The sequence below is a fragment of the Podarcis raffonei genome, chromosome 2 (genome assembly GCF_027172205.1).
Source record: "Podarcis raffonei isolate rPodRaf1 chromosome 2, rPodRaf1.pri, whole genome shotgun sequence".
Lineage (NCBI taxonomy): Eukaryota > Metazoa > Chordata > Lepidosauria > Squamata > Lacertidae > Podarcis > Podarcis raffonei.
The window spans coordinates 10,290,001-10,314,356 of record NC_070603.1 but is presented as its reverse complement, the minus strand read 5'-3'; the positions used below and the strand labels follow the sequence as shown (position 1 = coordinate 10,314,356).

Here is a 24,356-nt window from a genome sequence, read left to right as displayed (position 1 = left end):
GAGCAGGGACCGAGTAACGGGAGCTCACCCCATCGCGGGGATTCGAACCGCTGACCTTCTGATCAGCAAGTCCTAGGCTCTGTGGTTTAACCCACAGCGCCACCCGCGTCCCGTGGATGGAGGCTAGAGAGGGGCATTTGAGAGTGTGCAGAAACTAGCTCACACTTTACATTTGTGGGTTTGCCCACCACTGGCATGTGGAAGGCTGCCCACAAGAGAATGCTTCCCTCAGGCCAGAACAAGTCCCCTCTCCCCAGTCTATTTTTTATTTCTTTCAAGGAACAGGAACGTGGGTGTCTTCTGTCTTAGTCAGTCATTAGGACTTATGTAGAACTCCACCCCACCCTCCAGGAGCAGAATCTGCTTTTTATCCAGCAGCTGCATTCATGGCAGTGCCAGAGACCATGGCTCATAACATGCTCTGATAACAGCCAGCCTGCACAGCCAGAATGTCAGTGGCTTCCCTTTGGAAATCCAGCTCACCTCCTTACAGAGAGGAACAGCTAGCAAAAGTATGGGACACTGCACTGTCAAAACACCTGACTCACAAACAGAGAGTCCTTACGGGCTCATCAAAAACAGAGCACTTTTGTTCAACACGGTGTTAAGATTTTCTCCTATGTTAGCTTGACTGCACAGCCCACTAAATCCCCTGCTCTACAGATAAATACCAGTATGTGAAGAAGCTTTATTGAAAACCAGATTGACTCAACTTTTCAGACCCCCCAAGTGTCCCTATTTTCCAGGGAAAGTCCCGGATTTACAGAAGCTGTTCCGGTTTCTGATTTGATCCTGGAATGTCCTGCTTTTCCTTAAAGGTAAAGGACCCCCGAGAGTTAAGTCCAGTCGCGAACGACTCTGGGGTTGCGGCGCTCATCTTGCTTAGGGCGTCCCTATTTTCATTAGAATAATGTTGGAGGGTATGGAGTTATGCGATCCCCAAGCGAAGGAGATAACTAACTACATAACCTTTGCAAGACATCTGAAGGCAGCCCTGTATAGGGAAGTTTTTAAAACAAGTTTTTTAAAGTTTAGGTTTTTATATATGTTGGAAGCCACCTAGAGTGGCTGGGGCACCCCAGTCAGATGGGCGGGGTAGAAATAATAAAGTTGTTGTTGTTGTGGTTGTGGTGGTGTCCCTATTTTCATCGGAGAAATGTTGGAGGGTATGCCTTTTTCTTCTTAATGCGATAGTTGCGGCATTGCACTCGCAGTAGTCTCCCGGTTTCCCCCTCCTCTCATTTTATTTTTGTTTCTTACACTCTCATTTCTCACTGCATTTTGTACCTGCTTGTGCCAATAGCATTCTGTATGAAAAATGGCAATAACAACAGCAACATCATCATCATCATTGCTGGCCAGTCTTTCAATAGAACGAAAACAGGTGAAGTTATACAAACTTCTTCTTCACTCTGACAATGGTTGAGATGCTCCAGAAATGACATGGTGGTAAATAATATTAATATTAATAATAATGACATGGTGCCTGGCTTCTCCCCAATGGATGGGATGTCCTTTTCTCTCTCTCTCTCTTTCGCACACACACTCACACCGCACAAAATATGCTTTTAAAAAACCCCTCCTCTCTGCCCTATCCCCAGCTTCCACTAAGCGAGCCAACACAAACACACTTGCTAGCTGAGTTGGACATGGCCTACTTTTTGCCCCCCCCTTTTTTTAAGCCCTGGCTCAGCTATCCCCATCTCTCCCCCCCCCCCGGCCACTGGCCCTCCGCCCCACCAGCAGCTGAGCCAAACTTAATTCCTGCCCCCCTCACCTGCTGGGGGCAAAGCAACATTAGCTTTTCTTTCTGGTTAAACCGGGCTTCCCCCTCGCAAGCTAGGCCCGGCTCCCTCTCCACTGGTTGGGCTAGGCTCCTTGCCAGTAGCTGGCCAGGCCAGGCCAGGCTGTTCCACCCCGCTCTTCTCCATTCCCCCACCCCCTGAAGCCTCTCCCTTTCCTTCCAGCGCGAAGGCCGAGCGAGCGTCAAGCGAGCCAGCGGCATGAACTCTGCAAGAACCCCCTTTGGGTGCAGTAACCTCCGCATGACCCAGCTCTATGGCAGTCCTTCCCTCTGCTGCCTGCAGCACAGCAGCCAAACCAGGCCCTTGCTCCCTCTCCTTCCTTCTGCTCAGTTTTTCCACAGCCTCCCGGTGCCCCACAGTTTCCAGAAAAGAAAAAAGCCTTGCAAACAGCAACCACCTCAGCCCCACAGACCCCCATCTCCCCATCACTAGGGGGGCAACTAGTCGCTTCTGAACCGGTATTTTTGATGCTGCTTTTTAACCCTAACCGAAAAACAGGATTTTTTGTTTTGTTTTGTTTAACTGTTTTGTTTTAAAACTTTGCCGAATCAGCAAACAGCTTCTGATCTGCATGTGCTTAAATGTATTAAGTGGCCAGAGAATTCTTCCACAAGCAGATTTTATCCCCCCCCCCCCCGTCCCCACCCCACCACCACTGCCAACCACCCCCTTGATGATCTGTGCCAGTTTGTGGGGGTGGCAACAGACAGAAGATTTCCAGAGCTCGGAGGGCTGGGAGGAGGAATCAATGCAGCCCCACAATAACCTCAAAGCAAAAGTTCTGGCAGAATGGAAAGGCGGATTTAACTCGCAAACCACACGGTGCCACAAGCCAGTGAAAGAATCCCTTGGATTTGCCCAAGGATGGGCACCCATAAAACAGTGGCCTAGCCCCTTACCCTGCCAGGCGCAGATTGAGTGGAGGCTTGAAGGGGAGGGAGAGAGAAAGAAAGTCTTACTCCTTGTTTCTTACCCCATAGGATTTCTGTAACTAACTTCTAGGCTTGTGATAAATCCATCACCCTAAACCACAGTCTCCTCTCTTTTCAAACAGCCCTACAGTTCAATTCCCCCTCCCTCTCCCTCCCCTCACCAAGGCTGCAAATCAGCATTCACAAATGCTCCTTTTTTTATCCTGGATTAAATAATCCAATCCTTTTCTGATTCTGTGCTTCCAGTGCCTATACTAGATTTAAAAACAAAAACCTACCCTGCACAGCCACCCTTATGGTGGTAGCTTATGGTTAAAGGGTGCAAACTGGTACTAACTAATCACTTTCTGAACGCAAACACAGATAGCTTCTGCCTTATATAGGTGGGGGCTGCTTCTTGTCCCTCCCTTGCTGCTCTTCTCGAAAACTCCCCAAGCCTGTACAGATACATGACTCTACCCTGCAGCTGCTCCCCCTCCCCCCCCCTGCCTTGTGGCTTTCCTTTGCCTGACTGGGACTCTGGCCACAAGGGATTCTTTCCTGCATCCCTCTAGCTTGCACTGGCGGGATCTGAAAGGTCCCAATTAGCCTGACCCGCCTGCCTGCTAATTCAAACCAGAAGCATCTCTGCACGGGCTCTGGCTCTGGGGCTGTGCTGCGCAGGAGCAGCATGTGCGCAGACATTCCCTCACTTGCTCTCCCCCATTGTCCCCACACAGCCAGGCAACCCTGCTGCTAACATGAGGAGGGCAGAGAAGTGTGTGTCGGGGGGGGGGAGCATTTTTCTCGTTCCCAACGTACATGGTCCTCATCAACCTTGCAGCGTCCTTGCTCATTTTTGCAGAGATGTGTCCCTGCTCTTTTAAAATTTGCCTGCAAGTCCGAGCCCATCCAGAAGACCAAATCTTCCTTGGCATTGCTTGGTCTTCAGAATAAGCCTCTTGCCATGTTCAATCTCTTGCATAGGTGTAGCCAGAATTTATGTTGGGTCGAGGGGAAGACACCCACCTGTCACTATCCTCTGTCTCGCAGATTCGGAACAAAATGTCTCAACAACAGTTGTTTAAAATTACTTTCTTTTGACCCCAAGTGCTCAGAAAAAAACCTGTCAAAATCTTTCTACAATTTCTACTTTTAGTTAAGTGTTTTGTATTTATTTGATTTTGGGGGCCCTGCCCCCCGGCTACACCCATGGCCTCTTGCCCAGCACCCAACAGAAGCCCATACTGAGAGGGGACACCAACTCTGCATCACAGAACAGAACAAGAAGCAACATCTTTTCCATGAAAGTAGAGGTGTGTGCAAACTTTCCAACTGCACAAGAACCACCTGTCAGCCAGAATAGAAAAGTCCATTATTATCAGCTATAGAGAAAGTGGTGGATGGGAAGCAGAGGTTGATTGTAAATATGAGCAGTGACTTCATCTCAAAAATTTCAGCGCTTCAACGCATACGGATGCATGAACCACCAAGGAGCTTAACGGCAATCTTGTCCCAATGACCCAGGAACCTGAGATTACACCCTCAGCTTCCAGGAAAATACCTGTGTCATGTCTGCAGCAGTAAAAAGTGTGGGGGCATCTGATAAATTAGTTTGGTTATTGTGGCAATAGCCTGTGATACGCAGAGTCAAGTCAGTGATAAACAGTCAAGTCAGTGGTCCATTGGGTCCAGTGTTGTTCACTCAGGTAGTAGCTTTCCCTGTCCTTGGACAGAGAGGTCCTTCCTGGCCTCCAAGTGGCCCTGTTAACTGAGATCCTTTAACTCAGAGGTGGCTAACCTGTCACTCCAAGTGTTATTGGTCTCCAGCTGCCATCAGCCTCAGCCAGGATTGCCAATGATCAGGGATGATGGGAGTTGTGGTCCAGCAATATCTGGAGGGCCACAGGCTCCTCACCTCTGCTTTTACTGGAGATGACTCAGTTCGAACCTGGCACTATATGTAAACTGGAGTTACTGTCTTTCTATAGCTGCCCTTCATTAGTTCTCTTTCCAGTTATCCAGTTGCTGGTTTCCTTCTGTCTATTTATTCAGTTTGAGCCTGATCACAGCAGGCTTCAACCCACCCCTGCAGGCCCCCAGTGCCAAGGCAGGACAGATTAGTATCGAATTTGTACCTAACTACTGACGTTTGACAGCCAGGAGAATCCATCTGGCTGGCACAGTACTGCCCTCCTTCCTTCTTTCCCTCCTTCCTTCCTTCCTTCCTTCCTTGAGAATTAGACCTTCAAACTTTTTTGGTGTGAACTTTTGACAGTCTCAAAAAGCTAAGTGTGTGTGTGTGTTTGTATGCGTGTGTGAGAGAATGGAAGTATAATTTCAGGGTTCCACAGAAACTACAATTTCTTTTGAAGTTGGTATTTCAAAATTTATTTGCTGAGTCATCCCATCTGACCCACAAAAGTAGCTGAGTCCCCACAAACTGTTTGCTCATTTACTGTCCCACACACTGCAGAGTTCAGCACACCTAATCCCATTGAAATCAGCAGCCTTGAAATGCAAATAGTTTTTCTTAGGCTTTAGGCTTAGGCTGTTAATGTGAAATCATTGAGCCTATTCGCCTCTCTCCCTTGCCTAGGAACAAATTATGCTTGGGGTTGGTGTGAGGGGTTGCTGTGGGGAGGGAGAGAAGACTAGAAGAAGATCTTCCAATCTTTCAGAACTTCTAGTCCCACCTTAGATCCGGCACATCTTTCTAACGAAAAAGATTGCGCGAACCCCAGGAAGTTCCAGTTGTGGGAACTGATCCTGGGCACAAAAAGTCTTCAGTTCCCACCAGAGGAGAGGCTGACGACTGTTTCCTGTTGCAGCAATGTTGACAGCTTCCTCCGCTGGCTGGGGCTGTGGGGCTATGGGTTTGGGCATGGCAAAGTCACTGGCATCGACACCTGGTGGCAGTCGACACACTTGCTGGCTTTAAGGAGCTATTCTCTGGCTTTCCTCTCTGTGCCTGGTGGAGGAAAAAAGGTAAAGGTAAAGGGACCCCTGACCATCAGGTCCAGCCGTGGCCGACTCTGGGGTTGCGGCGCTCATCTCGCTTTATTGGCCGAGGGAGCCAGCGTACAGCTTCCAGGTCATGTGGCCAGCATGAGTAAGCTGCTTCTGGCGAACCAGAGCAGCGCACAGAAACACTGTTTACCTTCCCGCCAGAGCAGTACCTATTTATCTATTTGCCTTTGACGTGCTTTTGAACTGCTAGGTTGGCAGGAGCAGGGACTGAGCGATGGGAGCTCACCCCGTCGCGGGGATTCAAACCGCCGACCTTCTGATCAGCAAGTCCTAGGCTTTGTGGTTTAACCCACAGCGCCACCAACCAGGACTAGGAGTGGCCCAATTATTTACACTGGACAGCAGCATTCAGAAAACTTTACAGGGGCAAGCTGGTGCACAAAAGCTCCCCACAAAAACACTCAATGCTTGCATCACCTGACTGTTTCCAGTCAACTACCCACACCTTACCTTTTCCAACCCAGCCTGGTGTACCACTCAGGGCTTGTTTACATCTTGTTGTTTGTGTTCACATCTAATTTGCATAGTCCACATGGCATTACCCTCAAACACTAGGACCTTGGGGTCCCTTCCAACTCTACAATTCTATGATTATATAAACACCAACCTTGATGTCCCCCCCCCTGCAAATTTGGGTTTATGCAACACAGGGACAACCTGATTAGGAGAAATGGCCTGCAGACCATGCCACTCAGGATCACAGTGTGTTTCAGAGCGGGTGGGTCAACCTACTTTCTGCTACTCCCCTTGCCGTGCTCCCTACTTCCTTAAATTAATACTTTCATTTCTCATAACAACACCCACACGCATCCACATTCCTTTTGGTCTTTCAGATTTGCACAAAACCAGAAAACTAAAAAAAGTGTGTGTGCAAGAATTTACAGCTGTCTTTGTGAATGGCTTTAAAGGAGGATATGATCACTATGATCACTATATTCTGCCTCCTCTGTCAGAGACAATTAACTCTCTGAATACTGCTTACTGGGAATCACAACTGATGAGAGTGCTGTTCTGCTTACAAGCTTCTTGTTGGCAGCTGTAAGAACAGGATGCTTGGCTACATGGGCTTTTGATGTGACCCAGCCACATGCTGTTAAGAGTACAGAGCAGGTGCAGAGGCCCCGATCCAAACTGGGACCCTGATGGAGGGTAAGAAGGCTGTTAACCCTTCACCTTCCCACACACGGTTACGGTCCCTGTCCTGTGCCTGTTGTTTGCTTTTGGAAGAATACTCCCATTGGTGCCAATTAATTTTAATTGGGAAAATGGTGTGGATGTGTTTATGAAGTCTTAAACCTTCTCTTCCAGAACCACGGTCTCAGTTCAAATTGCCCTTCACACAGCTGATATAAGCATTTTTTTAAACAGCCGAAGACCCCATACATATGTCTCCCATGTCGTGCCACACTATGTTTGCCTCTATTAATCTGCTTCCCAGACAAACTTTTTCACCATCACATATAATCACATGCACACTCATTTCTGCATTCGTGATCAGGGGGATAGAACAGCTCCCCTATGAGGAAAGGTCGCAGCATTTGGGGCTTTTCAGTTTATAGAATCATAGAATTAGGAGGGACACCCAGGGTCATCTAGTCCAACCCCTTGCAATGCAGGAAACTTCTGCCCAACGTGGGGTTCGAACCCACAACCCTGAGATTCAGAGCCAGCGGCTTGAATTAATTAATTTTATAATGAATGATTTTAGAGTGTTGTTTATGCTGTACTTTTGTACTGTTTTATTGTTGTTAGCCGCCCTGAGCCCGGCTTCGGCTGGGGAGGGCGGGATATAAATAAAATTATTTATTATTATTATTATTATTATTATTATTATTATTATCATCATCATCATCATCATCATCAGCTGTTCTCATGAACCGAAGCATGCCACAGCTGTGACCTGGCAGCAGCTGGTGCAGCAACTTTGCTGAAGCAAAAGATGAATAAGAGGTGACACGGCAGATGTCATAGAGAGTAGAAGTCATGGCATGCAGAAAGTGGATAGCGAATTTTTTCCCTCCTGCGTAATGCTAGAACTCGTGGACATACAATGAAGCTGAGCGTTGGAGGGTGCAGGAAAGAGAAACAGAAAGTACTTTGTACGCTGGCATCTCCTGCTGAAGAAGGTCAGTCTCATCCTTTGAATTATTTTCTTCCAGACAAGGCCACTCCTGTTTTACAAGCTGGTATACCTCCTGGCATCTTATCTACCTGTCCTCCAGGTTGGTTTCCACCCAAGAGAGCCTGGTTGCCTCAAGCTAGGTTTATGTACCTGGTTCACATACAGGTATTAATTTTGGAAAGTGAGACATCTGTTGAGACTCAGTGCCACTTGATAGACTTGGAAGCACGGTCTCATCTAGTCAGGAGAAGAAGCAGGAGGAGGAGGAGGAGAACAGGTCATTTTGCTTACGCACTCTTCCCAGTTATTATTTCTTGATCTGTTGCCACAACAGAACAAGATGCAGTCTTCAACATTGTCAAATCATATACAGAAACTGGAATGAACCAAGAGAGTCCTTTGGTCAAACCATTACCTTGCTAGCCTCCAACTGACCCACCTGTTCAATTCAGGAAGGAGTGAATGCTCACCACCCAGGCCCACAAATCAATTTTGAAAGCTGTCATTGGGTCTTAAACCCACATCATGAACTAGCTGGGAGCCACTCCTTCGATGCAGCTAGAATGAAGGCCCTCGATGCATGTGCAGAACGCCTGCTCTTTATTAATTATTCCCTACAGCTACGCATCTTCCACAGAAAAGTACAGTGGTAAAGGTAAAGGTAAAGGGACCCCTGACCATTAGGTCCAGTCGTGACCGACTCTGGGGTTGCAGTGCTCATCTCGCTTTATTGGCCGAGGGAGCCGGCGTACAGCTTCCGGGCCATGTGGCCAGCATGACTAAGCCGTTTCTGGCGAACCAGAGCAGCACACGGAAACGCTGTTTACCTTCCCACCGGAGCGGTACCTATTTATCTACTTGCACTTTGATGTGCTTTCAAACTGCTAGGTTGGCAGGAGCAGGGACTGAGCAACGGGAGCTCACCCCGTCACGGGGATTCGAACCGCCGACCTTCTGATCGGCAAGTCCTAGGCTCTAGATGCATGTGCAGAATGCCTGCTCTTTATTAATTATTCCCTACAGCTATGCATCTTCCACAGAAAAGTACAGTGGTACCTCGGGTTAAATACTTAATTCGTTCTGGAGGTCCGTTCTTAACCTGAAACTGTTCTTAACCTGAAGCACCACTTTAGCTAATGGGGCCTCCCGCTGCCACCGCCGCACGATTTCTTTTCTCATCCTGAAGCAAAGTTCTTAACCCAAGGTACTATTTCTGGGTTAGTAGAGTCTGTAACCTGAAGCGTATGTAACCTGAAGCGTATGTAACCCGAGGTACCACTGTATAGGGTATGGATTTCCAGCAGGCTTCCTGCACCCAATGAATGACTAAAGGTGTGGAGGGAAATAAAACGGGGACGGGGGAAGCTCTGGCCCTCCAGATGTTGGCAGACTACAACTCCCATCATCTTTTACCATTGGCCATGCTGGCTGGGGCTGATGAGAGTTAGAGTCCAACCACCTTGGGAGGGCCACAGGTTCTCCCAACTGTATTAAAGAAAAAACGTGGATCCCATTGGGTTCCTGTGTTGAGAGGGCAGGCTTTTCTCTTTCTGGGATGCTCTGAACCCTGCTCATCATCACACCATCTGAGGGTGCAAAAGGAAGGAGAGGAAGGAGGTGTTGGGGGGGGCAGAGGGGCAGGGGGGGTAAGCATATTGCCAGATTCTCTCTGGAGCCATCAGAGGAGACGGGAACAGCCTCAGGCACCTTCCTGCATTCCAGCCAAATTGATGCCATAAACACACTGAAACATTCAGAATTCAAGAGCGAGAATATGAGGGGGAAGCACAAAGCAGGGGGACGGGGGGGGGACAGCTAATTTGCTTTCTAGAGCCCATTCGCCCACCCGGCTTCCTGCCAAAATGCAGGATCAGTGGACACTAGCCCCTCTGAAAAGGACACTGTTCCACAACAAGCCCCTAACCTTGGCCCACTGGGTAGTAGTATCCTGTGCCAATTCTATGCAGAGCAGATCCGCCCAAATTAATGGAGCCAAGTGAGTCATGTCTATGAATTTCAACAGGTCTACTCTGAGTAGGACCAGCATTTGCCACAAACCACACTGCTGGGAAAATGCATACTCTCTACCCCACCCCACAAAACCCCAGAGAGGTTTCCTTGGAAGAAAACATATGGCTCCTGCACAAGAAATTAGCAACAACTATCCTTTTTCTTTTTCTCCTACAAAACCAGCCATCCAGGAAAAAGTCCCAAGTTTTGTCTTGTACCCGCTCAGCTTTTGGCAGCTGTGAGGTTCATGATACTGCAGGCCAACCCATCATAATGGGAAAGCTAGGAGGGATGGATGCAAAGGGATTGAGGATTAGCCTAAGCAAAACTAGGTACACAATAAAGAACTTTTTCAAACAGAGCCGCCCTGGAGAGTCCTGTCTTTGCTCTTGTTTCCTGCTTGTCCACCAAAGGATGCTGCCCTGTGGGGGAGAGGAGTATAGTTGGCCAGCTCCCCCATCTCTTTAGCACCAGTAGCTGCCTTTTGCGGAGGAGGAGGAACAATATTAAACAGGGATGGAGATAAGGGGCATGCAGCACTTTCAGAAGCTGCTGTAAACTTGGCCTCCCCCATGAGCGTCTCCCAGCCAGGAGAGTCAAGGCCAGTTCCAATGGACAGCTGCTACAAGGTTGTCTGCTCATCTTAGTGGACTGGGGATAACGAAATGGGGAAGGAACACAGTGAAGTTTGCCCAACAGCAGGGGAAGGAAGTACTGCACCAAACATTACGTAGGCACTGTCTGCAGTGCAGGAAAAGCCCATTCAGAACCAGTGAATTCTTTAACTCCTGGACCTGGGAACTGGTCACCTACAAAGCCTCTATCTTACCAGGATGAAATATCACTTTGTTGGCTCTCATCCTGCCAACTACTGCATTCAGATGCTGGTTTAGAATCAAGACTGCTTCTCCTGATTCAGATGTTTCCGAGAAAGAGAACTATGGTGTCATCAGCATATTGATGACACCATGCCCCCCTGACGGCTTGCCTTAACAGATGTTGGTGTATGTTGCATTTGCTTTCCTGGAACCTGAACCTAGGCAGGTTCAACACAGACCACGGCTGGCATCATCCAGTACAGTACAAAGAAGCCCAGCAAAAACAGCTTAATAAGACTTTGTAAAGGCTTTTCCTTTGGAAAAACAGTACCACATTTGGAACCGTTTTGTTGCAAGAGATAAGGATATCTTCCCTCTGAGTGATGCTTCTGTTGTGGCGAGGTCTCATTCTTCTAGCATTTTAGAAGGAAATTTGATTAAACGGCTGCTGATTAAATGTGAGGCTTCTTCCTCACACAGCTAGCCCCTTCACTGCCACTGAGATTGCTGTGTGCCAGATGGCTGCATGACTGACGAAAGCAGCTACTGGCTAGTGCCTGTGTCATCATTAATGGCAAGACATGCATGTCCTCACCCCGTAACCCAGTTTGCTTTTAATTTGTGTCTGTTCTTTCCAGAGCAAGCATGTTCCTGCATTACCAGAGGAGCTCTAGTACAGACCTTTATTAACCAGACTAAGCATGAAATTAGACTTCTCTTGCACGAATTTCCTGCCACTTGCAAAAACGTTTTTCTTTGCAATTTGCTTATCATTTAAATGTGTGCATCCCACTTCAGCACTGCAACAAACACCTATTCCTTACCCTCTCTTATTTATAAGGAAGTGAACAGGTGTTTTCATCACCCTCCATTTATGGGGATTTTGGGCTTCAACTGTAGAATTGGACACAAACACCAGCATAATACTAATGGCCAAGTAGAACAGCACATCATTAGCCCAACAGTCCCTTCCTCATTGCGAAGCACTCTTGGGAAGAGATGCATTGTAGAAGGGTAGGGAAGGGGCATGGGGAATGGTACTTAACCTTTCCCCAGCCAGTGACTTTTCTCATGACACTTGTCATCCCCCTCCCCTGCTTTTAGCCCACCAGTGTTCTAGAACCATGTTCACCTTGCAAACACAGGTCTAAGGGGAACTTGGGAAGGGTGAAAAACACCCATTTCTCTCCCCCCACCAACAAACACACACTGCTGCTCCACTGCAAAGAGCTCCCTCCTTAGGGTGCTTTGTAAATAGAAGAGGAAGAAATGGAGGCAGTGAGAGATTTTACTTTCTTGGGCTCCATGATCACTGCAGATGGTGACAGCAGCCACGAAATTAAAAGACACCTGCTTCTTGGGAGAAAAGCAATGACAAACCTAGACAGCATCTTAAAAAGCAGAGACATCACCTTGCCAACAAAAGTCCGTATAGTAAAAGCTACGGTTTTCCCAGTAGTGATGTATGGAAGCGAGAGCTGGACCATAAAGAAGGCTGATCGCCGAAGAATTGATGCTTTTGAATTATGGTGCTGGAGGAGACTCTTGAGAGTCCCATGGACTGCAAGAAGAACAAACCTCTCCATTCTTAAGGAAATCAGCCCTGAGTGCTCACTGGAAGGACAGATCCTGAAGCCGAGGCTCCTATACTTTGGCCACCTCACGAGAAGAGAAGACTCCCTGGAAAAGACCCTGATGTTGGGAAAGATGGAGGGCACAAGGAGAAGGGGATGACAGAGGACGAGATGGTTGGACAGTGTTATTGAAGCTACCAGCATGAGTTTGACCAAGCTGCGGGAGGCAGTGGAAGACATGAGTGCCTGGCGTGCTCTGGTCCAGGGGGTCACGAAGAGTCGGACACGACTAAACGACTAAACAACAACAAAATGAAAGACAGGCTAACATGTTGTATGGCTATAAGGAGAATGTTGCGCCCATTGCTCCAAAGAAAACAGACAAACAGAACATCTGTGCAAACCCTGAAGAGCAGGCAGTTTGAGAGAGCTAGGCTCCGCAACTCTAGATCCTTCTGTTTGAGGAAAACAGACCCGAATGGGTAGGAGGTCTGGGCTTCTGCAGCAGGGAGGAAAATGGCAAAGGATGTGCGTTGTGTCCAGGAAACAAAGCAGCAGTCTTCCCGTTCTCGTTTTTTGATCTCAACTGACCTATAATCCAGCACTCTTCCCCTACTTCTGGCTGCAGCGTGGGAGGAGCAAAGATGTTTTGAGACGGGATCTCCAGACTTTCAGAGGGTGGGGGGGAGCCATCCAAGAGTGAGAGGTGTGAGGTGTGTGTGTGTGTGTGTGTGTGTGAGAGAGAGAGAGAGAGAGAGAGAGAGAGAGAGAGAGAGAGAGAGAGAGAGATGGGAGGGAGCGGAGTGGGGAGAGAAACTGACAGCACTGCTCCCTTCTGCCTGGGCCTTGCTTGCTCTCGCTCTCTTTCCAGATGAAATAATTATTTCCAGCCGCCCTGCCAGCTCATTCAGCTGGCCAGGAGGGAGTCCCAATTCATTTCAGGCAGTGCAGGCCAAAGCAGGCCTCAACGCTCGTAACGGGGGCCCGGCCACTAAAAGGACTTAACAGCTTGAGGAGCCAGCACGGTCCTGGGCCTCAGACGGCTGTTAGATGAGAAGTCAGGGATGCGAGTGCAGTGCTTCGGTCCTAACAGCCGATTTACTGGGGCTCAAACTGGCCTGGAAGGCCTTAATCACTCTCGCCCTGGAATATTCCCTTCCTGTTCCAGATATGCGAGGCCTGGCCATGATTAGTCAGCGACTGTGGGGAGGCACTTTCCATATGCTCAGAGGCACTAAGATGAGTCCTGAGGGTGGAAGCAGAGTTGCATTTCAAATCAATTCCCAGACCCTCTAAGTGCCCCTCTAAGTCCCAGATTTACAGAAGCCATCCCAGTTTCTGATTTGATATGTCCCGCTTTTCCTTAGGACGTCCCTCATCAGAAAAACATTGGAGGGTATGGCAGGACACCCCTGCTTTCATCAGAGAAATGTTGGCGGGTACAAAGTTATGCAACCCACGAGCCAAGGAGATAAGTAACTATACAAACTTTAAAAGACATCTGAAGGCAGCCCTGTGTAGGGGAGTTTTTTAAATGATTAATGTTCCATTACATTTTTATATGCAAAGATTTTCAGGAGCCAGGTGCAAAGAAAGCCAAACAGACGAGCACTTTGTGCAGGCTGCACAAATATGCTTGCATTGGGTCATTTCCACCAGGTCAATACACTCAGGGTGCCTGGATGTAAAAGATGAACCGGGACTCTTAAAAGGGGTACACAGGAGAAGGATTTTTGGCAGGTGCAGGCTGACATGAAGGCTTGAGAAACACCGCTCCTCTCCCTCCGTGTTTGTTTGTTTTTATACCGCTGCTGAAGTTACAAGGCCCCATCCTCCTTTGCTTCGGGTCACCTGAGAGATACTGCATCAGACAGAATCACATCAGCTTTCGGATAGTGCAGAAGCAACAAAGTTGTTCCACAGGCATCCACTAGAGGGAGCCGGCTATAACGCAGCGCAAAGCACTGTGCGCTGTATATAGCTTTGGCAGAACCCAAACGGAACGTTTAAATGACCCCACCCTAAGACCTCGGCCGAAAACCTGTCAGAGCTTTTCAAGAACAGGTTCAAGGAAAACCTTCCCAGCTGAACTGCTCTGATGGTTAGTTAGGAATTCATTCCTGCGTCCTGAATGGATCTTCCTTGATTAGGAGGAAGAGGAACCATCATGGTTACTCATTCATGAACTTCCCTGACCGAAGAGGCAATGACATTTAAGGGTTCTGCCTTCTTACCGGCATCCTTGTAAAACATGAGCTGTCTATGTCATCCACTCCCACAACCCCATTATCATCCTTCTCACTTTCAGCAAGGGGTGGGGAAACTTTGGGCTTCCGGATGTTGCTCCCTGGTGCTGGAGGAGACTCTTGAGAGTCCCATGGACTGCAAGAAGATCAAACTTATCCATTCTGAAGGAAATCAGCCCTGAGTGCTCACTGGAAGGACAGATCCTGAAGCTGAGGCTCCAGTACTTTGGCCACCTCATGAGAAGAGAAGACTCCCTGGAAAAGACCTTGATGTTGGGGAAGATGGAGGGCACAAGGAGAAGGGGACAACAGAAGACAAGATGGCTGGACAGTGTTCTTGAAGCTACCAGCATGAGTTTGACCAAACTGCGGGAGGCAGTGGAAGACAGGAGTGCCTGGTGTGCTCTGGTCCATGGGGTCACAAAGAGTCGGACACGACTAAATGACTAAACAACAACAAATGTTGCTCCCAGTCTCCTTGTCCACTGTCCTTGCTGGCTGGGGCTGATGGGAACTGGAGTCCAGCAACATTTGGATTGCTATAGATTCCACCACTCCTGCTATAATAAATAATAATAATAATAATAATAATAATAATAATAATAATAATATATTTATACCCCACCCATCTGGCTGAGTTTCCCCAGCCACTCTGGGCAGCTCCCAATCGAGTGTTAAAAACAATACAGCATTAAATATTAAAAACTTCCCTAAACAGGGCTGCCTTCAGATGTCTTTTAAAGATAGGATAGCTGCTTATTTCCTTCACATCTGAAGGGAGGGCGTTCCACAGGGTGGGCGCCACTACCGAGAAGGCCCTGTGCCTGGTTCCCTGTAACCTCACTTCTCGCAATGAGGGAACCGCCAGAAGGCCCTCGGCGCTGGATCTCAGTGTCTGGGCAGAACGATGGGGGTGGAGACGCTCCTTCAGGTATACTGGGCCAAGGCCGTTTAGGGCTTTAAAGGTCAGCACCAACACTTTGAATTGTGCTCGGAAACATACTGGGACCCAAGCAGATCTCTCAGGATCGGTGTTATGTGGTCTCGGCGGCCACTCCCAGTCACCAGTCTAGCTGCCTCATTCTGGATTAATTGCAGTTTCCGGGTCACCTTCAAAGGTAGCCCCACGTAGAGCGCATTGCAGCAGTCCTGCTATAGACTACCAGCTCCTTTGAACTTTCCTGAACTCTGTTCTGGATCTTCCAGATATACATGCACTGTTTCACTATGGCACAGGGAAAGAGAGAGAGATTCAGAGTCCCTCACCCTCATGAAACCACACACAAGAAAGCACAAAAACAACCCTATATGCAGATGCTTTCTGAACCTCACCACGTAGAAAGCAAACACAAATGTAAGGTGTGTCCTTATAATACAAACCCTCTACCCTGCTGCTGCTGCCTCCGCCGCCGCCACCACCACATATCTATTCTAATGATAAGTATTTCATTGCTTTTATGCAAACAGGTATTTGCAAAGACTTGCCTGAAGGAGTCTGCCACCTTCATTGGGAACCATCAGTTTTGTTACTTGAGGACTTGTCCAGCAGGTATCAAATGAGTGAAAGTGACCTTGAACCACGGTTACTAATTACCATCACCAAACTGCAGTGTATCAACACCCTGGGGATTTGGAGTAGGGAAGGAAGCTGACTCTACCAGAGTTCAGTTCTCCCTGACAACTTATATTTTTCGGGCCACTGTATTGGTCTGTTTAGGGGGTTTCTCCTGAAGGTGATCCAGGACCTTGGACTGGCACAGAATGCAGCCTTGATTATCTGAGGCTAGCTGCAGAATAGATGCTTTTGAATTATGGTGCTGGAGGAGACTCTTGAGAGTCCCATGGACTGCAAGAAGATCAAACCGATCCATTCTTAAGGAAATCAGCCCTGAGTGCTCACTGGAAGGACAGATCGTGAAGCTAAGGCTCCAATACTTTGGCCACCTCATGAGAAGAGAAGACTCCCTGGAAAAGACCCTGATGTTGGGGAAGATGGAGGGCACAAGGAGAAGGGGACGACAGAGGAAGAGATGGTTGGACAGTGTTCTGGAAGCTATAAACATGAGTCTGACCAAACTGTGGGAGGCAGTGGAAGACAGGAGTGCCTGGCGTGCTCTGGTCCAGGGGGTCACAAAGAGTTGGACACGACTAAACAACTAAACAACAACAAGCTGCAGGCGGAACAATACTCCAGAGCAGTGAAAGATCTCCATTCATTTCTCATTTGTCTTGAGCCAGATTCAAGATGCTAGTTTAACCCTTAAAGTCCCTGGGCCTTGCCAATATTAAAGGAACACCTTCTTCCCCTATGTTATTCCCTACCTTTAAAGATTGGTAAGAGAGACCCTGCCAGCTTTGTGACATCTCCTTCTGATGTTAAGCTGACAAGCTGAAGATGCAGTGCCTTCTAATTGTTAGCACAACTGTGGCACTCCCTCCACAAAAGGTGCTGCTAAATACTAAAACAATCTATAGGCTCGAAAAAAAGGAATGTACCACCTTTTCTGAAGAGCTATGCTAATGTTGATCTTCCTGCTGGTTTTAGGTTGCTAAGTGGCACCGGCACTTTTTAATTTATTGGATTGCTTTGTGTAAGTTTCCCTGCCTTAGATTTCAGAAAGGCAGGTTAGAAATTAAAAGGATGAAAGAAAGAATTCAGTGTCAGGGTGACAATGAACAGCACATTTGATCCCCGGCTGTGACGTGTGTGCATGTGATATGTGAACGCTGTTAATGCAGGGGAGAATTTGGAAGAGAAATTAAAATGCACACTGCAGTCGGTTTAGTTTTCTTGCGTTCCAGCTAAGAGCAGATTTGAAAACAAAGCCAAGGTATGCCTCGGGCGCTGCGAAACACTCCATGCGATCGACACCAATAATAAAACAGGGACTTCCGGGTTGGCGCCATTGTTTAATGGCGGATTCCCTCCGAGCTCCGGAGGGAATCGGCTCCGTAGCGTCTGGGTCTGCCCGCTGCGGCGAAGCGGAGACCCTTAAAATCACAGGCGCGGATGCCTGTGAACACAGAGACTCGGCGGGCACCATTTGCGCCCCCCCAATCCGCGACGGAGCTTGTTTAAAAGCTTCGGAACGGAGGCAGGGTGAGGCGTGGTGCTGAGAGTACTCCCTCGCCTACGGAGTGAAGCCGCAAGCCATTGACAGAGAGCGCCAACTTCTTCCAAGACCGACTGGACTCTAAAACATAAACCCGTGAGTAATACGGAGATTGGGACTTTAAAAAAAAAATTAATTCTGGATTTGGAACGAGCGGGAAGGGGCTAAAAAGGAAGTCACCCCCCCTCTTTGTAAACAATTTAAAGCAAAGGACCGGGCAGCTAAGGTCGAAAGAATCTGCTTCTTGTTTTTAATGAAAGATCTTGACTTCACGGTTTTGACACTATAAGAAGATTTACTGGAGGATAAAAAGAATTTGGGGACTGAAATTTCACCCCCCCCCCGAGACCCGGGAACGTCCTATGAGAAAGCCTGTTGTATGGAAGATTTTGACAGCTGTCAAGTGAGCTGTTAGTCAGCTAGTTGTCAGCTGGAAAAAGAGAACATTGTTTCTGCTGTTTCTGCTGGTTTATTTGATACAACTTTGTTGAAAACAAGGAGGGCTGATACAAAATAACTGGACTTTTGGTTTTGAGCTGTAAGGAACATTAAGGAACTAAAATCCCCCTAGAGGGGTAATAGGGACACTACATTACAAAAATGACTGGAGTATGTAAATTCCAAGCAGAATTGGACAGAGCACTCGTTCTCTTGGGAAACTTGAAAGATGAATACAATGCTTTGTCTACAAAGGTATCACTACTACACTGGACAGTAAACAACAGTTTTGAGCCTGATAAGGACTTGAAACAGGAAGCCTATTCAACTGAACAAATAAATGAAACTGAAAGTGTAGAAACGATGGAGCAATGTGTTGTTTTTGAAGAAAATGAAGGAGGAGCAGGAGATTTGCAGGAGTTAAAGGAGAGTTACAACATGAGGCCTGACATGATGATAAAAAAGGACAATAAAAATTGGATGTGGAAAGCCTGGTCTGAATGGGAGTCTGGAAAATGGAGAGATCTCCTCTGGAGGAGATCTGAAGACCTGAGGATTACAAATTGGTTGAAGGTGAAAGCTGGAGCTTTGGGGACATTTGGATCTGTAAGAAATTTGAAACAAGAGTTGGAGCACCCCATAGGCTTTGCTTTTAAGTATGGAGGACTGGCTGGAAGCAACATGGATTCTGTTGGGCCGGAGCCCCTCCGAGACTTGGGGTTTAACATCAAGGACCATCAAAGAGACCGGCAGAAAGGAACTGAGAGAGATATAAGGGCCTCAGACGTGAGATCTCCAGGCTAAATAAATAACATAAAGACTGATGGATATTGGTTGGGGACTGGAACCGGGAAAAGGGTGGGTGGAGGTTGGGAATCCAAAGGGTACATAAGGATAATTTGCTTTTTATATTTAGTTAATGGTAAGGAAATTGGGTAAATCGTGGAAGGGAAATGTCGGTCGACTTTAGGAAAAAGGTTTAAGAATAATTAATGGGGTATAAGTATTGATGTGTGTTTTTAATAAGGTAAAATTGGCTTTTTCTTTTTAAATTAATTGAAAATAAGATTGTTAAAAATAAATTGAGGAAAGGGAAAAAAGAAGGAAAGTAAAACAATAGTATGTTAGAACAAATGTATAAGTTAAGGTAAAGAAATAAGTTAAGGACTTGCTGAACTGACAATTTAAATTGGAATACAAGAAGGGGAGGTGTGAGGAGGTCTGAGAAATAAGGTTAAGAATAATAAGTATCAGAAACTTTATGTGTTTTTTCTATTTTTTATTGTTGTTTAGTTTTGAATATTATGTATTTTTGTGTTTTGTTTTGTTTTTTGTTTTGTCTATTTCTTGTTCTTGTTTGTTCTGTGTTTCTTGAAAATCCCAATAAATATTTAATAAAAAAAAAAAGAAATGCTAAAAAAAATAAAAAAATAAAACACAATTTCAGAAGACACCCAGGCACCCCCGTGAAGTGCAATTGAATTAGATGTGACGCAAGTCACGTGAACGCAGAGCGTGCCCCCTGGTGGACAAACAACATGCAGACAGGTTGGAAATAGGAGCTTGGGGGCTGCAGTTGGCAGAGCTAAAGCAACAGAAGACGCCAAGTAACCTGGGGCTGCCCAGGTCAAAATGAAAGGGCTTAGCCTGGTTCAGCAGAGTCCAGGACAAGGGCACCTTGCTTCCTGGGCACATCCCTTCCTCCAAGGTAGTGCTGTTCAGACAAAGGCACAGGCAGGCTTACATACGCACAGCTCTGAAGCACAGAAGCGTTCAGTGAACTGGAGGCATGAATGACTGACAGCCCTGCAGCGTGGGGACGCTGCTTTGGCGTGCTGGAACCCGCACGCGAGAAAGCATGTAGGGCTCCAATCCCTGCATTGGCAGGCGGGAGGAGTCGAGCCTGGAGGTCTGGCACGGAGCCCGGGCACACCCTGGGGCGGGAAAGGGCAGAGCGGTCGGAACATGCCCCAAAGTATGGGGAGCAGAAGCACAGAACCCGGCAGGAGCCAGTTAAGACCCACACCCAGCAAGCCCTGGGCACAACACCCCTAACACCCCAGTTCAAAAAAAGCCCTGGTGAAACTGAGGCACCGTGTACACAAGAGACATGCACACACACAAAGAAAAGGGTTTCTCTGAGCACCCCCACAGTTAAGGTTTTCCCCTGGAGCCCCCTCCAGTGAGACTGGGGGAAAGAAGCTCCTCAAGGGTGACGCAAGGTCCCCTAAAAAGTAGAGGCCAGATGCCCTCCCCAGGGTGGGATCCGTCCCAAAATAGCTCCCTGAAAAGTCAAGCTCCTAGCCAAGATTTCTGTGTGGGCCAAGTCGCTCCACCCACTGTGAATTCTCTCCCCAAATATCCATGAGGTGGAATGCTTTTCCACACACACATGGAGTCGTAAAATTATTGCGTCCTGGAAACTGCTTGTTTTTTGACATCATGGCAAAACAGCATGGGAGGGTGGGTTTCTGTTTCGACATAACCAAATGGCCTTGTGAAAGCCACTGTGTGGCAGTAGTTCCATTTTAAAAATGGCTGCGTGAACTGCTATGTGTTTCAAGTTCAGGGTTCGGTATCCCCACCCTCCAGTCTGGTGATAATTCTGAGCTCAGAGTCTTTGACTTTACATATGCCTAAAATCCACTCTAACTTCGGGTGCCCAGTGATGGTGTGATAGGCATGTCAAATGACAGGCAGCACCTATTCAGGCAAGCTACAAGGCTTGGTTCTTAGCTAGCTGCACTCAGCACCAAAAGGTGCACATCTTTTGGCTGATATGGTTTTCATATACTAGGCTGTAAAGGACTGTAAAGAGGCTTTGCCATTTTGATACCACAATATTGCCATGCACACCTATATCGACAGAGCTTCCATGCTGGAAACAAGACCTGGTCATATTTAAATCGTGCTTCCTGATAATTTACCAGGAACTTGTCAACACATCACTGTTTGGTAAATTCTGGACTAATGTGCTACAATATGCTTTGCATGGGACCGCCCTTGAAGATTGTCCAGCTAGTTTAAAAAATGGTGCAATGGTTCTATCAGCGTGGACAGCCATGACCACATAATACCTGTGCCAGTTAGTTTCCAGGCACAATTCAAAGAGCTAGTCAACAGTTTAGCCAACATGTTCAGATTCAGATTGTGGGCTTACCACCTTACTCAAGCCACATTTTTTAAGGTGAGGCCAATCACCATCTCAGTGTATGCCAGATCACTCACACAGCACTGATTTGCCCTGTGGAAATACCTGTCCAAATGTCGATTCATAAGAATTGCCCTTTTGAGTACAGACGCAAAGTGGGCAAACTTTTTTCTCTTGAGGGCTGCATTCCTTTGGGGGTAATCTGTCCAGGGGGCCATGTGCTGCCGGGCCTAGTCAGGGACGAAGCCAGAAGAAAACAGGGCAAGAGGAGGCAACTGAGAAAGATCACCCCCTCTTCTCGTCCTGCCACCCCCTTTTTCTCACTTTTACCTGTCGGCAGCATAACAGTCAACGTTTTCCTTTTTTCAAGGGAAATTTTTCGGCTGTGGCTCCAATCTGGCGGAACGCTCTGTCACAAGAGACTAGGGCCCTGTGGGACTTGACATCTTTCCGCAGGGCCTGCAAGATGGAGCTGTTCCACCAGGCCTTTGGCCAGGGCACAGCCTGACCCCCTCCTTTGGCAATCCTCACAGAACTCTAGCCCAATGGTTGCCATTAATCTGATTTGAACTGATTTTATAATGAAATGATTTTAGAATGCTGTATTATTTTACTGTTGTTAGACGCTCTGAGCCCGGCTTTGGCTGGGGAGGGCAGGTTATAAATTATTATTATTATTATTATTATTATTATTATTATTATTATTATTATTAATTCCCTTATTCCGAATTGGATTCCTTGCAAGAAAAGGGAAAAGTTGACAGCTATGGTCAGCAGCCAGGGGACAGACAGATCACTCTTTGTCAAGATCACTCTTTGAACTGCTTCCTTGCAGAATACTTTTTAAAATTAGGCTAAGGATGCCTATCTCTTGTGTAGAACCTGTGAAGAAGAACCACCCTGTGAGATCTGCTAATCTATACAGCACCTAACCCTAAATACAGTATTATGCAGGAGTCCACCTGCACAAATCCTTTGCCACCAGGTTCATTATTGTCTAGACACTACTGTAAAACCCTGAGGGTGTAATGCATCTACAGGTGCCATCTCCTTCAGCCTTACAATAGCTTTCCTTAGTATACTTATGCTTATTAAAATTTGTATATTGCCATTCATCCATAGATCTCAGGGAGGTTCACAGCATAAAAGTACAAGATAAAAACACACACACAAAATAAATAATAAAAACAGAAACAAGTACAAAACAATAACCTCCTTCTCACTTTTGCTCTGGACTGAGACATTTTCCTCCTATCCCTGCAAGCAGCTCATTATGAAGAAGGGGTCTAGAATCCAGGCTGAGGCCCAAAACTCTTTTATCGACTGGTTGCCAGTGAGATCCCTACCAGGGACTCTATACCAAGCCAGTGCTGCTTATGAACTTTCAGCCAGTGGATCCGAAGACCTAAAACACTGCTCTACATTTGGCTGGAACAGTTTCAGGGGAAATCTTTCCAGGGCCCAGAACAGAAATCAACACTCCACACCCAGCAGCTGCATCTCTATGTGGTCAGGTCAGCCTGGCATCCATACCACCCTGGCAACAAAGCCCCAAGCGCCCACCGCCAGCATCACCCCTTTCGGCCGAAGGAACTCACACAGTGATGCCATTTCCTTGGGCAGGTCGTTAGGGTAGCTCCGGAAGTAGCCTCCATTGGTGAGCACCTCGAAGTGCGGGTTGGGAAAAGGGAAAGGGTAGACCGCAGGCGGGAAGCCGTTCACGTGAGCCAGGGGGGTTCCGCCAGAGCAGCCCCTCTCCTTGTTTCCTGCCATGGCTGAGGGCACACGAGAGGCTGGCTTGAGAGAGAGAGTCAAGATCCCCCTTAGAAGATCTGGGTTGTGCCGTCACTGCTCTGGGAAGGTGGTTCCATGGTGATAGTGGTCTGTGCGGGTTCTCAGCCCCCCAGCGAAGGTGTTTTTGCTCTTCTTCCTCCTCCTGTTGTGCTGTCCTGCATGGGAGAGAATAAGCACACCAGAAGCACATTAATGTCCGTTGTGTTCTAGCAGAGGGTGTTATAAAGGTAAAGGGACCCCTGACCATTAGGTCCAGTCGTGACAGACTCTGGGGTTGCGGCGCTCATCTCGCTTTACTGGCTGAGGGAGCTGGCGTACAGCTTCCGGGTCATGTGGCCAGCATGACTAAGCCGCTTCTGGCAAACCAGAGCAGCGCACGGCAACGCCGTTTACCTTCCCGCTGGAGCAGTAACTATTTATCTACTTGCACTTTGACGTGCTTTCAAACTGCTAGGTTGGCAGGAGCAGGGACCGAACAATGGGAGCTCACCCCGTTGCAGGGATTTGAACTGCCAACCTTCTGATCGGCAAGTCCTAGGCTATGTGGTTTAACCCACAGCGCCACCCAGAGGGTGTTGTACTTGAAGTTAAACGTTTAGGTCTTCGTCCCCCCCAAAATTGGGCAACACACATATTAGGTGAAGAGGCCACTACAGGAAAATGACCACAGCAATGCATATAGAGAGAAAGCAGGAAGCTGAGGAAGGGGGAACTGAGTGGACAGGTTTAGAGGGAACCTGGGAATAAGATTGTCAACCTTTTATTTATCCTTCTGTGCCTGCAACAGCCTGGAACACACTGAAATTAGCAGATAAAGCTTTTTGTGCCACTTTTAGTTCCATACAAGGTAAAGCTTGGTTTCTTTTAATTTCTGCACGTGAGAGTGCTTTTAAGGTTACAGGCACAGTGCAGGTAAAAAGCATCAACAAACCTACTAGCAAAAACAGTTAGGGACGTGGGTGGTCATAAATTTCCAAAATAAGAGTTGTTGATGCTGAAGCATGCCCAGAAACCAGTCATCTTAGGCTGGAAATCCTGTCCCAAAATACCAGGTGTGTGGGATTGGTTTTTTTTTGGGGGGGGGTTATTCGGTGGTAAATGAGATGCACTTGCCACACAATCAAGGGTACCCACGACCTTCCGATTTTCAGGAACCAGGCCTGGCATTGAACTAAGTTATCAGGATTGAGTCCTGGAGGGTAGGACCAGAAAGAGTCATGGTTTCAGGGGGTAGAGAACAGACTACAATGATGTGGCAGCCCAGGAGGCTAACAAGAGCAGTCTGGCAACCAGACCTTTATATCATCTATCATCTATCTATCTATCTATCTATCATCTATCTAT

The 24,356-nt window shown here is 47.5% G+C and overlaps 1 protein-coding gene across 1 annotated transcript in view; it reads right to left on the bottom strand.

Annotated features, from left to right (window-relative positions):
* Positions 1–24,356, bottom strand: part of RARG (retinoic acid receptor gamma) — a 128,357-nt gene that overhangs the window by 53,347 nt on the left and 50,654 nt on the right. The window contains exon 2 of the mRNA XM_053373185.1: positions 22,817–23,167. Within this exon, the coding sequence (XP_053229160.1) occupies positions 22,817–22,991 (175 nt within the window). The 5' untranslated portion in view covers positions 22,992–23,167. The remainder of the gene's footprint in view (positions 1–22,816; positions 23,168–24,356) is intronic.